The sequence below is a fragment of the Pongo abelii genome, chromosome 4 (genome assembly GCF_028885655.2).
Source record: "Pongo abelii isolate AG06213 chromosome 4, NHGRI_mPonAbe1-v2.0_pri, whole genome shotgun sequence".
Lineage (NCBI taxonomy): Eukaryota > Metazoa > Chordata > Mammalia > Primates > Hominidae > Pongo > Pongo abelii.
The window spans coordinates 186,800,875-186,817,297 of record NC_071989.2 but is presented as its reverse complement, the minus strand read 5'-3'; the positions used below and the strand labels follow the sequence as shown (position 1 = coordinate 186,817,297).

Sequence of the window (16,423 nt, the reverse complement as noted above, 5' to 3'; positions counted from 1 at the left end):
GCTTAAAATTCATGTAAACATCCAGTGAGATCAATAGTGATTTTCTGTCAAATTTCTGAAAAGCCATTAAGACTGTAACATACCTGACTAGGATCACCTGCAGGTAACTGAAAGTACTTTTTCTGCAGGTTCCAGTCCTTCTACTTCATATGTTTTATTCCATCATTCCTGGAATTGCCAGTTGTTCAAAATAAACCTCTAAATGATCATCGTAAGACACTTCATCATCAATATCATCCTTTAATAAAATTAAGAAAAAATAAAACAGGCTTTAAGGCAGTGACTAAAAAATAAATAATTTGTAATAAAAAGGGCTGAGATATAAATGAGTCAATAAAATTAAGAAAAAATAAAACAGGCTTTAAGGTAGTGACTAAACAATAAATTATTTGTAATAAAAAAGACTAAGACATAAATGAGTCAATAAAATTAAGAAAAAAATAAAGCAGGATTTAAAGTAGTGACTAAACAATTTGTAATCAAAAATACCCATCAGACATAAATGAGTCAATAGAGTATACAATTTTTTTTTTTTGAGATAGAGTCTCGTTCTATTGCCCAGACTGAATGCAGTGGTGTGATCTCAGCTCACTGCAATCTTCACCTCCCAGGTTCAAGCCATCCTCCCACCTCAGCCTTCCGAGTAACTGGGACTACACGCGTGCACCACCTCGCCTGGATAATTTCTGTATTTTTTTTTTTTGTAGAAATGGGGTTGTCCCATGTTGTCCAGGCTGGTCTCAAACTCCTGGACTCAAGCGTTCCACCCACCTTGGCCTACCAAAGTGCTGGGATTACAGACGTGAGCCACCTCGCCTGGCCTGTTTTTATACTTGACATGAGAAAACTGTTATAACTTCAGTCAATTATAAGTCATTATAAAAAAATATTTAACCTCTTTGAGAGGACAGGACAGAAAGATCCTGACACGTTATCAAAGCTTAGGGTAGGATAAATGTGCCGTCACAAATGAATGGGGAAGAGAGCAGGCCCTTCAGAAAATGGTGTGGCAAATGGTTACCTCTATCAAAAAAGTACAGACGAGCCTATCCTAAGAGAAGTAAAAGGAAGAAAGGGAGAGAGAGAGAGAGAGAGAAAGAGGGAGGGAGGACACTGCAGAAGGTTTCAATGTTGTAACACCCAGCTTAGCAAGGATAAGGTAAACCAAGAGCTCTCAGTCATGGTCTAAGCTGACACTGGCTTTTTTTTTTTTTTTTTTTCAAGATGGAGTCTCACTCTGTCACCTAGGCTGGAGTGCAGTGGCGTGATCTCGGCTCACTGCAAGCTCCACCTCCTGGGTTCACACCATTCTCCTGCCTCAGCCTCCTGAGTAGCTGGGACCACAGGCGCCTGCCACCACATCCGGCTAATTTTTTGTATTTTTAGTAGAGATGGGGTTTCACCGTGTTAGCCAGGATGGTCTCGATCTCCTGACCTCGTGATCCACCCGCCTCGGCCTCCCAAAGTGCTGGGATTACAGGCGTGAGCCAGAGCGCCCGGCCTACCTTTTTAGAGGTTAATTTTGCAATTAACATTAAGAGTCTCAAAAACACTCATCACCTTTGACTTAGCCATTTCACCTCCAATAATCTAGTATACTAAAACACTCTAAGATCAGATACATTTAGGTCAATAATTCTTTATCCACAAATTACACAATCCAAAAAAATTTTAAAAACTCTTTTGGCAGCAAAAGCTGTCCTCAATAAATGTGATACTATTTATAGTTTCTATTTATACCACTCAGCTGGCCTTCAAAGCCATGCATACTTTTAATGTAAGTAGCCCCAGCCTACTTCTCTGGGCTTATTTACCAACGCAGCCTCCCACAGATGCTGTAAACCTGACACAGAAAGCCCCTGGCTGTACCCCAAACACTGCCCCCATGCCTCACAGCAGCACCTTTGCTGATACTGTTTCTGCTTCCTGACACGCCCTCCTTCTCCCATGTCTAAGGCCTGGCACAGGCCCCATCTCTTTTCATAAAGCTTCCGCCATACCTGCCTCAGAGGTAAATTTCTGAGCCCCATGATTCCCAGGCACATTTTGGTGCTGCTGGGTGTACATAACACAATCTGCAATGCGGTTCTGCATCTCTTCTTTGCACCTGGCTGAGGTCTCAGAGAGCAGAGACTAAATACTTCATGGCTCCCTCAGTTTCTAAACACAGTGCTGTATACTGAGTGGCACCTCTAGGTGACTACTTTGCACCCTAAATGTTAAACTGAGGGATGAGTGAAACCATATCAGGATTAATAAATAAATAAATTCTTGAATTCCATCACTTAATAGAAGTGGCCATTTGAATGCTGGCAGGTAGGAAGAAAAGAGGAGGACAAAGAACCCCAAAAGTTGGCATCCTAACTACTGCCACAGAAAAGGCGAATCAAGCAGAGTGGTAAGGTAAATACCAGGGAAACACAGGTCACCGCGGGACAGAAGAAACTTCCAAGCTTGTCAGTAAAATGTAAGTTTCTCATTTTCCAATAAACTAGTGTGGCATAGGTTACTGTTTAGAGTCTTGTCTTCAAAATATTTTCCAGCATCAAGGACAACAATCTACAAGAAACAAAATGGGAGAAAAAGCAGCACACTCATGGCTCTGAAGAGCACAGCATAAGGCTACAAAAAGGACCAAGCACCTTCTCAACCTGCAATGCGCTCAGTGTCTGTAAATCACAAGTTAGGTGATGAAGGGCTGGTAGTTTCCTATGAATTAATAACTTTCCTTCTTGCCCCCGTGTTATCTCCCTCACCTGACCCCCCCAGTAAAACATCCTTAAAAGGCTCCTCTCAAATTCCTTGCAAATATTAGGCTCCTCTCAAATTGCTTGCAAATATTAGGCTCCTCTCAAATTCCTTGCAAATATTAGGCTCCTCTCAAATTCCTTGCAAATATTAGGCTCCTCTCAAATTGCTTGCAAATATTAGGCTCCTCTCAAATTGCTTGCACATGCTTGGAGAGGCTCACAGTAGTTAGTACACTCATACACAACTGAACTTGAGCAACATGAGGCTTACAAGACAGCAAAGACAACAGCAAAGCTGGGCCCAGCAGCCATCACCTAAAGAACTCTTCACTCGTTACATTGGAGCAAGTGATCTCTCTGGAACCAGGAACCACAGAACCCTGAAGGACACAGAGCTAGTGGCTATGGATTCAAGGCCTGCAGTGAAAATGTAACATTTCCCTCCAAGTGCTTATTTCTGCTATAAACTGTTTAGTTTTGCAGTGAACAACTCGATTTCTAACTGATATTAATATTAATATTTTTTCTTTTTTAAGACAGGGTCTTGCTCTGTCACCCTGGCTGGAGTGCAGTGGTGCATTCATGGCTTACTGGAGCCTCAACCTCCTAGGCTCAACCAATCCTCCTGCCTCAGCCTCCCAAGTAGCTGGGGCTACAGATGGATTCTACCGTGCCCAGCTAATTAAAGATTTTTTTTTTTTTTTTTGTGGGGATGAGGTCTCACTATGTTGCCCAGGCTGGTCTTAAACTCCTGGGATCAAGCAGTCCTCCTGCTTTGGTCTTCCAAACTGCTGAGATTACAGGCGGTAGCCACTGCACCAGGCCATTAACACTTATATATGTAAAATACATACAGAATATAAATCACTACAAAACATAAAAATACTCCATCTTGATGTAACTTACTGTACTATGGATTTGTTTTAAAAATGAGGTAAAAGTCATTAAGAAAATGAAAGCACGAAAGAAGTGTATCAAAATTACAAAAACTTAAAACTGAGTAAATAAAACTTCGGAAAGAATGAAAACAATTGGAAAATAACTTCGGATAAAAATGTAAAATGGAAACTATACAAGAACAATTTGTGCCCTCTGAAAAACAGAGGTTAAAGTCAGATTTTTTTTTTTTTTTTTTTGAGACGAAGTCTCAACTTTGTTGCCAGGCGCTGGATTGCAGTGGCATGATTTTGGCTCACTGCAGCCTCCACCTCCCGGGTTCAAGTGATTCTCCTGCCTCAGCCTCCCAAATAGCTGGGACTGCAAGAGTGTGCCACCACGCCTAGCTAATTTTTGTATTTTCAGTAGAGACAGGGTTTCACCTTGTTGGCCAGGCTGGTCTCGAACTCCTGACCTCAGGTGATCCACCCGCCTCAGACTCCCAAAGTGCTGGGATTACAGGCATAAGCCACCACACCCAGCCAGGAAAATATTTAAAAACAAATTAAGCAAAGATTGTAAAAGTTTTGGCTGGGTGCAGTGGCTCACGCCTGTAATCCCAGCACTTTGGGAGGCCAAGGCGGGCGGATCACGAGGTCAGGAGATCGAGACCATCCTGGCTAACACGGTGAAACCCCGTCTCTACTAAAAATACAAAAAATTAGCTGGGTGTGGTGGCGGGCGCCTGTAATCCCAGCTACTCGGGAGGCTGAGGCAGGAGAATGGTGTGAACCCAGGAGGCGGAGCTTGCAGTGAACTGAGATAGCGCCACTGCACTCCAGCCTGGGTGACAGAGCGAGACTCCGTCTCAAAAAAAAAAAAAGTTTTTGGAGTAGCACAGTTCCCGACATGATCATGATCCACATCAAGTCTGAGCCATGTTGATGTCCCCACATTGGGGCCCTTCCTGGTGTTCGAGGAATCTGCAACACAGACAGAGGTGCAAGGGTCAGTGGGGAGGCACAGAGGTGGAGGGGGAAGGGGCTCCCTGGGATGGGTGTGCAGGTCTCAGAGAGGTCCTTGGGCCCTAGAAGGTGACCTTGGGCCCCTGAGCTCCCCATAATCAGGTCTACTCAGATGTCAAGGCACTGAGCCCTGTGTGCTGCTCTCTGCTGAGGGGTTATCTGTCCACAGAGAGTGTCTGTGAGTATCATGGAGGAAGAACTGAACCTGGGCGCTCACACGGGCACCTTCAGAGGCTGGTTCCCTGGAGGGTAAAATAGACACAGAGAAACGGGGGAATTTCGAGGATACCAGGATCAACAGGCAGAGTCCCATGTCCCTGGGCCCTAAGAGAAGCAGGAGGTCTCATGACACAGGGTGGAGGTGGTGACCCTGCCTTGCCACCCAGATCCTCTGTGTCATCCAGACAGAAGAACTGAGCACGTTGAATATGCATAGCTTCCTGGAGCATGTCATTGTTATTGCCTAATAAGACCTGGTCTTTCTAGCATCCCCACCGGACCTGTCTTTGCTTAGTAATTTTTAAAATTATGCTTTGGTAAGACATAAATTTCTCATGTTCGTATATTCTAGCATAAAAGGGTTACAGAGGACATACATTTGAACGAGTGAAAAACAGTGTATATGTACACACACACACACATTCATATGTGTACCTTATTTCAAGATTGGAAAATATATTAAAAAAACAGAGGCTCCCTAAATCATGCCATCAAACCCTCCCAAGTGAGCATGGCCCTGAAATGTCTTCAGGGGTTTGTTTTGTTGGCATTTGGCCCAAGCCAGTGCTCTCTACATACAGAAGCCTCCAACCTCATCTTGAAAAATGGAGCCATGAGGCCACCCCAGGCCCCCACAGAGGATGAAGGACCCCTGGGATTGGAGGCCCCCAGACCCCCACAGAGGCTGAAGGACTCCTGGGACTGGGCACATTTCAGTTCTTCTTGGATCCTGCCGTGTCCACTGCTTGACACCAGGACCTACTGAGTGCCAGCTGGCCTGCAATACTGGGTCGGGTGGGCTGCTTGCTTGTGTGACGAGGAGCCTGGGGGTGCCTCCATCCCTCTCACACCTTTCCCAGGAGGCCTGAACCAGGCGGATTCATGTCAACCCTAGTGTCTCCTCAGGATGAACTAGTGATGCTCCCTGTTGTCCTCAAGGGGCTGAGAGGACAGAGCTAGGTCCCCCCAAATGAGATGTTGGTGAGCTGAAGTGTCACTGCAGACAAATAACACAGTGCACAGCCCTTGGAGTCCTGCACATGGGGGTGCGACCAGCACCTCAGTGTCTCCCTCACTAAGCAGCCTGTGGAGGGCTCAGCCGAGCAGGCTCAGGGGCTGCCATGGAGTGGGTGTCTGTTTCCTGGAGCATGTTCTCAGGGCATCCTTCACTTACCTTCAGAGGTCTCTAAAATATATTAAAAATGTCCCAACAGTTCAGGACATTCCACTGGGTTTTCTTCCTGAGTTTCCTGGTTTTCTTGGGCTTTCTGGTTTTCCTGATGGGACAACAAGAAAGTGAGCATAGCCAAGAAGAACATGGGCACGTGCCTGCTTCCCTCATCATTCTGCCCGCCGCACACTCACACTTCCTCTTCCACTTTGGTCTTTTCTGTTGCCTCTTCTGCAGGTGCAGAGGAAGGACTTGCTGACATCTGTGAGGAAGAGAACAATTGTGCATGTCCAGAGATACCAGTGCAGGAAAAGTCCTATCTGTGAAGGGGGTGCCCAGAGCAGATCCAGATGTCACTGAGGGTCCCTCCAGCAGGGTGGGGTCCAGCTCTTCTGACCCCAGCCCAGCCCCCTCCCCTGGACCCTGTAGGGTTATTCAGCAAGATTCAAAGCTGAAACCTGGGGGCCAGTGAACAGGGCAATGCCAAGGCAGTGGGCAGGAGGGCTGGAGAGGGATTTTATCGACACTGAAGATCCGAGGACCTCAACTGTGGGATGAGACCAGGTCCTTCAGGGGAACAATCACAAGAGAGGGAAAGAGGAAAAGGGCTAGAGCTAAAAAAGGAGCTCATGAGTCAGAAAGAGGATAAAAGACAGACAGCATATGAGGAGATCAATTACCTGCTGGTGGCTGCCTGTAATGGTGGAGTCTTCCAATTCTGTGAAGCAAGCATCAGAGTGTCCGGAGGAGCAGCAGTGATGGGGTGGCCATAAGAAGGAAAGGGGAGAGTTAGAGTCGAGAGAACCACTCAGACCCCGCTGTCCTGGGGCTGTGGAGCCCACCCCAGAGCCTCTGATGTGCTCGTTTCTGGAGCCTTCTCCACAGCCTGTATCATTTCCTCTGTGCTATGAGGGAGGGACCTCTGACTTCCCACATACTTTCCCAGCCCTCACATTCCACAACTGAGCCAAGGGAGGCGAAGCCGTGCCATTCTGTTCCTCCAAGAGGCAGCCGCCCTCTTCACAACATTGTGCATGACGTGGAATTGCCTCCCTCCTCCTCCTGTAGGGCCCGTTTCTGTTCCCTCATGAATCCCATTTCCTTTCTCCCTGTGGACCTCCACCAGTCCTACTGTTCTCCAATATAAGAACATTGGAAAGAAGGTCAAGGCTGCACTGCCAGGGCCTCCAATCAACCCGTGGATCGCACCATGGGTTGGCAGCACCTCCCACAGGCCTGGGGTTGTGCTGCGGCCTGTGGGAGGCCATGATGGCCGATGTCACTGATACAGTGACTCTTCTATGTCTGAAATAACCTTAGAGACTTGGAAAATATTCAGTCCTCAAAAGAATCCCACCAGCTTCTGAATATTTGGAAACTATGGAACAGAATTCAAGGTAAACCGCTTGTCCCAGTTGCCTTAATCTGCAGGTGAGGCCAGCAGTTGCCAGCACAGAAATGAGGGGGCCCTCCCAGGGTTTGCCTGAGCTGTGGGAAGACTAGGAGGAAAGGCACCTGGCAGGCCTGACACAGAGAACAAGCTGGGCCTGACTGGAGTGTGGGGCGCAGGACAAGGCTACTGCGCCAGAGAGGAGGGTGTGACAAGACAAGTGACCACTGTGCCAGCTGCCCGGAGGCTCTGCCCTGGGCCCATTGGATTCCAGGGACCAGGCTGCAGGGAGGGCGAGAGCCACTGCCTACAGCAACGCAGCAGCCCCTCCACACATATCCCTTAGGATTCCTGCCAGCCACAAAGGGCCCTGAGCAACAGCTGGACTTGGGCCTCTCCAGTGAAAGCCAATTTAGGCTTCATTCAAAGCACAAGGATTTGGGATTGGATGGGATTAGGCGAGGAGTGGAGGCCAAAACTGTGCTCAGTCATGTGTTCTGCCCTCAGGACTCCAGGATGCTGGGGCACACGTAGGAATCCCAGAGGAAGGATTTCCTATGTCATCCAACCCAGGGAGCACCCTTAGAGCACGAGCAGACAGTGAGGACAGGACAGGAAGGTGCTGTTGCAGGTCCCGAGAGTGTAGAGAAAGACAGTGGGCTCCTTTCACCTCCGGCACATGTATGAAGGACTTTGTCTTCAGGATCACGTAGCGCCTGTGCGGGGCTGTGTCCCACTCCACACTCAACTTTACACCTGCGTACTCACCTTGTCATCTCTATTCACAAAAAAATGCTACCTCATCAAAACCCAGGGCTCTGGTGCTTGCTGTGGCAAAGGCAGGAATGATCTGGTCTTCTGCAAAATGTAATCTTTAAACACCAGAGCAAGAAATGACAGTGACAAACACAACTCGCACAAAGCCCATGAGAACAAAACTCTTAGGACTTTCTCATTAAGATACAAAAAAATCCCAAGTCAGACTTCTACACCTGTTTCCTTTCATATTTAGTCACTTCACTGATCCCATCCTAGGCTCCAAAACAAGAATAACCCAATTCCCAAGAACCCTCTCTCACTGGTCAACCCTGGAGTGTTGGTCCCTACCTGACCAGTCTATTTCCTCCTGGATGGATCCAGAGGTGGTGCCCATGAGCCCATGTACAGAGACACAAACATCAGCACTACTGCTCTGTCCACTGTGATTCTCCCTGGGCTCTGTGAACTCAGGGGCCTTTATGAAGGCACTGCTCACAGTTGTGAGCCTTCAGGCAAGACAGAGGACCTGAAATAATCCCTTTCAACTGTTCACCAACACTGGCTCATAGCATCTCTTACCTCCAATCTGAGAACCTGAGATTCCAGCCTTGATGCAAATGCACTGAGTTAGGTGGGTGAAGAGAACAGAACCTGGGCCAGACTCACAGCAGCTGCTTCCCAGGTGATTCTGGGAGAAAGGAGATGCTCTCTTAAGAGTAGATTTTTGGCAACTGGGAACTTCTAGCATGGCTCTTGTGAGGAGGTTATGAATATTTTCATTTATTTAAACGTGAATGGGCACATATGCCACTGAGGACCACACTGGAATGCACAGGTCTAAACCCAAAGATGAGGAAGATGTGACTCTCCCCCCTGGTGATTCCTGGCAGAGTGGTTTGCTGCTATGATCTGATCATTCATGGATGGGTACTTCAGGGGGCACAGGAACAAGCTCCAGGCCCCCTGTGAAGTACAGGGATGCCACAACAAAAATAAAAAAGCCTTGTCCAGCAAGGGAGGACTTGTAAACAGAAAAAGAGCATCTTGTGCAAAGAGAAAAGCTGAACCAAAGTGGCCAGGGTAGAGATGAGGGGGACACTTCATTGACTTCAGGAGCCCACCCTATTCTCCTGGGACCTTGGATCAGAATCCACTCAGGTTTCTAAATTACCATGAGAGACAAAGATTGAAGAAGATGAGTAGGAAGCCTTTTCACACTGGTGCTGGATCTCAGCAAACGGGTTGGAAGCATTGGAACATTACTGGGGCCCAAGATGGGCTGCCCAGGGCTAAGCTCTGGGATGAGAAGGAATGAGGAGGACATAGTCCTTCCCCTCCCAGTGACCAGCCATAGCCAGGATTCATCCACACATGAGTAAAACAAAACGGAGTATGGGACTAACAATTCCAAGACTATCTCAGATAAAAAGGCAAAGTGATGTCTTACAGGTCACACAGGAGATTTGCAAGGACCACCTGGACTCTGGAGCAGCCCCTCTCCCTTTGCTGAGTTCACCTTGCACTGCAGCAGGGTCCCTTCTCACCTCCCCTGCAACTAGCGTGGGGCAGCTATCCTGCCTGATGATTATTTCATTAAATACAATAGAATACACCACTGATTACTGTCAGGTTTTGAAAAGGAGCTGGGAATGACTTCACCATTCTAGACCAAAATCCTTAGGACTCTGTGTGTTTTACATGAAAAATCACACTAAAGCCCACTGTGCAATGTACCTACTCAAACAAACCCTGGGTTAGCTGACCATTGAGACCATCCGATAACGATAGTGTCTGGGATCTGAATAGCTTTTCATTCTCCCACATGCACACAGAAGTGCTGGAATAACTTGGCCTAGCAAGAAATCATACCAGGGCTTTGTGACAAATTCAGTGTAGAAGCCCATGGCATTAACCTTCCACTCATCCTCGAGTTCACATATGCCTCTTCCATTTAAAAGACCAAGAGCTTGGGAAATTCAACTCTGCAGCATGTCCATCTGAGGACTGGGGATATTAAACTTATCTTCAGGTACAGCCGTGGTGGAGGATGAATGGGTTGATTTATGCAAAGTGTGCAGTTGTGATGGAATTTTTCTTGGACATTGATCCTCGTGTTGTGCTTTGAACATGGCAGTATGTTTTCTGGGGAAATGCACACACACACCCAAAGACATCCACAATCATTCCATATAGACTCTCTCCTCTGTCCCTCCCAACTTTGATGTACCACCCCACCTTACATGACACTGCTGCTTCCAGGGATGACAGTAGCATGGTTAGAGTACCGGACTCTTAGTTTCTTGGTTTATTATTTTTTTTTATTTTTGAGGTGGAGTTTCACTCGTTGCCCAGGCTGGAGTGCAATGGCACAATCTTGGCTCACCGCAACCTCTACCACTTGGGTTCAAGCGATTCTCCTGCCTCAGCCTCCTGAGTAGCCGGGATTACAGGCATGTGACACCATGCGTGGCGAATTCTGTGTTATTAGGAGAGATGGGGTTTCTCAACGTTAGTCAGGCTGGTCTCCAACTCCCGACTTCTGCTGATCTGCCCATCTCCACCTCTAAAAGTGCTGGGATTACAGGCGTGAGCCACTGTGCCCTGTCTGACTCTTGGTATTTTTTAAACCAAACTTCCCAAATGTCATTTCTGGCAGAAAGCTCAAACCAGAGTGGCCCTTGAGCAAAAGCAGGTGAACAGCGCCACCTTTACAACACTAAGATTTCAAACCTAAACAAAGAGATGATCCCAGAATACGTACTTTTGCCGGTGTGGCTGGGTCCACCTGCATCTAGAGAAAAAGAAAACACTATGAGGGTCAGACCATACTGTCTCCTGTGTGCACAGGTCTTCACTTGTTGACGTTAAAAAGCCAGATGGTAAATAGTGGTTGAGACAATGGCCCCAGTATCTAGAAGACATTCGTGGAAAGGCACAGGATTTCTGTGCAACATTTTCAATTGTTTTTGTTAGACAATTCCAAATTCTTCTCAAGAAGAAGGCATTTCTCTTCAGGAAAATGCCTGCTGACACACAGTTTGTAAGTGTGGATGCCATCTGAAACCATTTTTTAGTTGATAATGAACTCTGGCATTTGCCCACCAAGAAATTCTGTCAGTCCCCTATAGTGTACGTGGTGAGATGTATATATCTTAATTCAATTGAAACAGAGAAACCGAGAGAAATAAAATTTCCTTTTCAGAGGAAAGAAGACGACTTTAGCATGTGAACCCCTGTGGCTTCCTCAGAGATTGTCTTCCCTGGCATACACTCCTCCAGGTCTTCTAGGTCTTCTAGGTCTTCTAGGTCTTCCAGTACCAGGTCACCTAGGAAACGGAGTCACTATAAGCACATGAGCTCCACTGAGTGAATCCCTCAGGTGGTCTTGGAGCTGTGGACACGGGGCTGGCGTGTGTGGAAAGGTGTGTTCACAGAACAGACTCAGCTGCTGCCAGTCCATCCTCCATGGTGGAGGGAAGGCAAATGGTGAAGGAAGGCACCAGGAAGGACTCAGAAGACAGAGCCTTTGTCCTCTAGCTACGACAATGTCTTTGACATGAGAGAACCCAACTCAAACAGGGCACACCACACAGTGCTTCACCGCAGCATCCAGGGCTCCTCCTTCCTAATCTGACCTGAGCTAACTTGTCCTCCCTTCTTTATCCCCTCGAGGTCATTTCCTCCCCAGGATCCATATGTCCTGCTGCTGTGTTTTTTGTCCCTCCTAGACGTTTTTTTTTTTTTTTTTTTTGAGCTGTACTTTCGCTCTTCTTGCCCAGGCTGGAGTATAATGGTGGAATCTCGACCCACCACAACCTGTGCCACCCAGGTTCAAGTGATTCTCCAGCCTCAGCCTCCTGAGTAGCTAGGATTACAGGCATGCATCACCATGCCTGGCTAATTCTGTATTTTTAGGAGAGACGGGTTTTCTCCGTGTTGGTCAGTCTGGTCTCGAACTCTCGACCTCAGGTAATCTGCCCGTCTTGGCCTCCCAAAGTGCTGGGATTACAGGCGTGAGCCACTGTGCCAGGTCTGACTCTTGATATTTTTAAAACCAAACTTCCCAAATGTCATTTCTGGCAGAAAGCTCAAACCAGAGTGGCCCTTGAGCAAAAGCAGGTGAAACAGCGCCACCTTTACAACACTAAGATTTCAAACCTAAACAAAGAGATGATCCCAGAATACGTACTCTTTGCCGGTGTGGCTGGGTCCACCTGCATCTAGAGAAAAAGAAAACACTATGAGGGTCAGACCATGCTGTCTCCTGTGTGCACAGGTCTTCACTTGTTGACGTTAAAAAGCCAGATGGTAAATAGTGGTTGAGAAAATGGCCCCGGTATCTAGAAGACATTCGCGGAAAGGCACAGGATTTCTGTGCAACATTTTCAATTGTTTTTGTTTGACAATTCCAAATTCTTCTCAAGAAGAAGGCATTTCTCTTAAGGAAAATGCCTGCTGACACACAGTTTGTAAGTGTGGATGCCATCTGAAACCATTTTTTAGTTGACAATGAACTCTGGCATTTGCCCACCAAGAAATTCTGTCAGTCACCTATAGTGTACGTGGTGAGATGTATATATCTTAATTCAATTGAAACAGAGAAACCGAGAGAAATAAAATTTCCTTTTCAGAGGAAAGAAGACGACTTTACCATGTGAACCCCTGTGGCTTCCTCAGAGATTGTCTTCCCTGGCATATGCTCCTCCAGGTCTTCTAGGTCTTCTAGGTCTTCCAGTACCAGGTCACCTAGGAAACGGAGTCACTATAAGCACATGAGCTCCACTGAGTGAATCCCTCAGGTGGTCTTGGAGCTGTGGACATGGGGCTGGTGTGTGTGGAAAGGTGTGTTCACAGCACAGACTCAGCTGCTGCTGGTCCATCCTCCATGGTGGAGGGAAGGCAAATGGTGAAGGAAGGCACCAGGAAGGCCTCAGAAGACAGAGCCTTGGTCCTCTAGCTACGCCAACGTCTTTGACATGAAAGAACCCAACTCAAACGGCACACCACACAGTGCTTCACCGCAGCATCCAGGGCTCCTCCTTCCTAATCTGACCTGAGCTAACTTGTCCTCCCTTCTTTATCCCCTCGAGGTCATTTCCTCTCCAGGATCCACATGTCCTGCTGCTGTGTTTTTTGTCCCTCCTAGACCTTTTTTTTTTTTTTGAGCTGTAGTTTTGCTCTTCTTGCCCAGGCTGGAGCATAATGGTGGAATCTCGACCCACCACAACCTGTGCCACCCAGGTTCAAGTGATTCTCCAGCCTCAGCCTCCTGAGTAGCTAGGATTACAGGCATGCATCTCCATGCCTGGCTAATTCTGTATTTTTAGGAGAGACGGGTTTTCTCCGTGTTGGTCAGTCTGGTCTCGAACTCTTGACCTCAGGTAATCTGCCCGTCTTGGCCTCCCAAAGTGCTGGGATTACAGGTGTAAGCCACCATGTCACAACTTTTGTACTAGATAAAAAGCAACCCTTCCTCAAAGGGGAGACTTAATTCTAACTAAAATATCCTATGTATTCACTAACCTTTTTTTTTAAAGAAGACTAAACCAAGATTTGAAAATACTCAATTATCCCACCCTTTAAAGATGACCTCTACGTGGCCCGTGATGTTTGTCCTTCCGCTCTTCCTTTTAACACAGTGTGTGCACGCCGTGGGACCTGCTGCAGCCCATGCTCACACTGGCTCCAGCACTAGAAAAGCCCATCATGGGGGGCAGCAGGTGGGGGTGCTGACCCTCTCCAACCCAGCTGTGTAGAAGATTCCAGCAGGTAAGGTGAGTACCAGGATAACACCCAAGTTTTTCCTTCGGTTCTTATTTGGTGCTGTGTCTTGGGTGTGTGTGCTGAACTGCAGCATATGTAAGGCTTGTGGAGATTATGCCATTAAATACAATATAACATGTCTGACTATTTTCTGCTTTTGATCAGGAGATGAGAAAATCACACAGCACTGCAGCCAAAAGTCTGACCTCTCAATGTCTGTTTCCCATTTGTCACCACACCAAAGCCCACTGTAAAATGTACTTATTCCTACACTGAGTTATGTGATCATTGAGACAATCCTATATGAGAGACAGTGTTTGGGATTTCTGACAGCCATCCAACTTCCATGTGCACACATAGGTGCTAAAACTCTCTGGCATAACAACAAATTATACCAGAACCATGTGATTACTTCAGAGTAGTAGCCCATGGCATCAACCTTCCACCCACTCCTGAGTTCACCTCTGTCTCTTCCACTGAGGAGATAAAGCGCTTGGCAAATTCATCTCTGCACTGTCTCCATCTGCATACTGGAGATATTAAACTGGCCTTCAGCTACAGCTGTGGTGGAGGATAAATGGGCTGATTGACGTTAAGGTGTGCAGTGGTAATGGAATGTTTATTTACAACACTCATCTTTGTGTTGAGCTGTGCACATGGAAGCACGCTATCTGGAGAAATGTACACATCCTCCCAAAGACATTCATAATCACTATACACAGACTCTCTCCTTATACCTGCTCCCCACCTTGATGCACCTCATTCGATTTCATAAAATGACACTGCAGCTAACAGAGAGTATGTAGGATGGTCACCACTCGTCAGTACACTCTTAGAAATTTCTTCCCAAACCTCAGTTTCCAATAGGAAGATCCAATGAGAGTGGTTCTCCAGAAAATGCAGGCAAGAACGTGTCACCTTTCTCAACACTAAGATTTTTCCTTAGCAAAAAGGTGATCCCAGAATATGTACCATTTGTTTCTGTGAATGGCCCTACATGCGTTCAGAGAAAGAAAAACACCATGAGGGTAAGATCATGCTGTCTGTGTGCACAGGTCTTTTCTGCATTGATGACATTATAGAAAACCCAATGGAAATAGTGAAAATAGTCAACACAAGGGCCCCAAATTAAAGCCTAGAGGGCACGTGGAAAGGCACAAGTTTTCTGTGTATGATTTCCAAGTTTATTTTCATTGCATGTTCACCATTATTTTCAAGAAGAAAGCACTTCTCCTATGGAAAATGCTTACTGCCCTAGAGTTTTTAAGTGAACCTGTCATCTTGAATTCATTCTTGCTGGTAATTGACTCTGACTTTACAGCTGCCCACCAAGACATTCTGTAAGTCATCTATAATGTACATGGTAAGATTATCATCTCTTATCTCAATTTCTATAGAAACCAAGAGAAATAAAATTCCCACCTCAGATAAACAAAAAAGACTTTACCTTGGCAGGGCCTGACGATCTCTCAGAGAGTGTCTTGAGTGGATGCTTGCACAAGAAGCTTTCTTCGCCCTCTAGGAAACACAGAGTAATTGTCAGCACGTTGGGTGCACTGAAGGAGTCCGTCAGGCAGACTCGCGTGCTAAAACACGGGGCTGGCACATGTAGACAAGGGAGGTTAACTGCAAAAACGGACCTCCTGCCAGAACATCCTCCTTGGTGATGAAGAAAGGTCAATGAGACCACCAGGAAAGCCATGGAAGACAGAGCCTTGGTAGCACAGACATGCACTGCTGATGCCATGGCAGTGTCTCATCACTCCCCTGTGCATTTTGAGGCCTGGGAAATTTCCACTTTCCTGTTGAAATGTGACTATGTCATTTATCTTTCCTGGGTCTACATATGCCTCTCTTGCACTTTCCATTCATTTTATTGAACTTCAGACATTGTTGTGGTAAAACACATACAAAATTTATTATCGTCATCATTCAGTGCACACTTCAGGAACAGACAGACCAGCACCGCAGAGGCAGAGAAGAGAAAACCTCACTGTTTGAGGAGCCCACCCTCTTCTCCCCGACCCTGGATTACAACCCACGCAGGTACCTGGGTAAGTGTGGGAACCCAGAGACTACAGAAAATGAGCAGAAAGTTTTTACACACTTGTGCTAGATCTCAGAACAGGAATGCAGGCATTGGAACATCACTGGGGCCCAAGATGGGCTGCCCAAAGCTGAGCTCTGGGATGAGAAAGAAGGAGGAGGACACAGTCCCTGCCCTCCCAGTGACCAGCCATGGCCAGGATTCCTCCACCTGTGAGTAGGAGACCACAGACTTTGGGACTGATGATTGCAAGGCCGTCTCAGAGAAACTGATCTCTTATGGGTCACACGGGAAGGTTGCAAGGACCACCTGGACTCCAGGGCAGCCCCTCTCCCTTTGTTGACCTTTGCCTTAGAGCAAGGTCCCCTCCTCACCTCCTCTGACACTAGCATTGGGCAGCTGCCCTGCCTGGGAGCTGAGGCT

At 46.9% G+C, this 16,423-nt stretch overlaps 1 protein-coding gene across 19 annotated transcripts in view; it reads right to left on the bottom strand.

Annotated features, from left to right (window-relative positions):
- The window catches only part of FAM153A (family with sequence similarity 153 member A), a 33,454-nt gene extending 21,045 nt beyond the window's left edge, over positions 1 to 12,409 (bottom strand). For 2 of the 19 annotated variants that reach the window (XR_010140122.1, XR_010140120.1), the window contains exons 1-7: positions 12,380 to 12,409; positions 10,952 to 11,516; positions 8,770 to 8,878; positions 6,722 to 6,759; positions 6,236 to 6,303; positions 6,045 to 6,147; positions 84 to 238 (exon numbers count right to left, since the gene is read on the bottom strand). Coding sequence is in view for 1 of the 19 variants with exons in the window: in XM_063724522.1 (XP_063580592.1) it covers positions 6,057 to 6,147; positions 6,236 to 6,303; positions 6,722 to 6,759; positions 8,770 to 8,878; positions 10,952 to 10,981 (336 nt within the window). In the remaining 18 variants the exon portion in view is untranslated. The other 17 variants (XR_010140121.1, XR_010140119.1, XR_008525688.2 and 14 more) reach the window with 15 other exon arrangements.
- Positions 12,410 to 16,423: the final 4,014 nt, after the last annotated feature.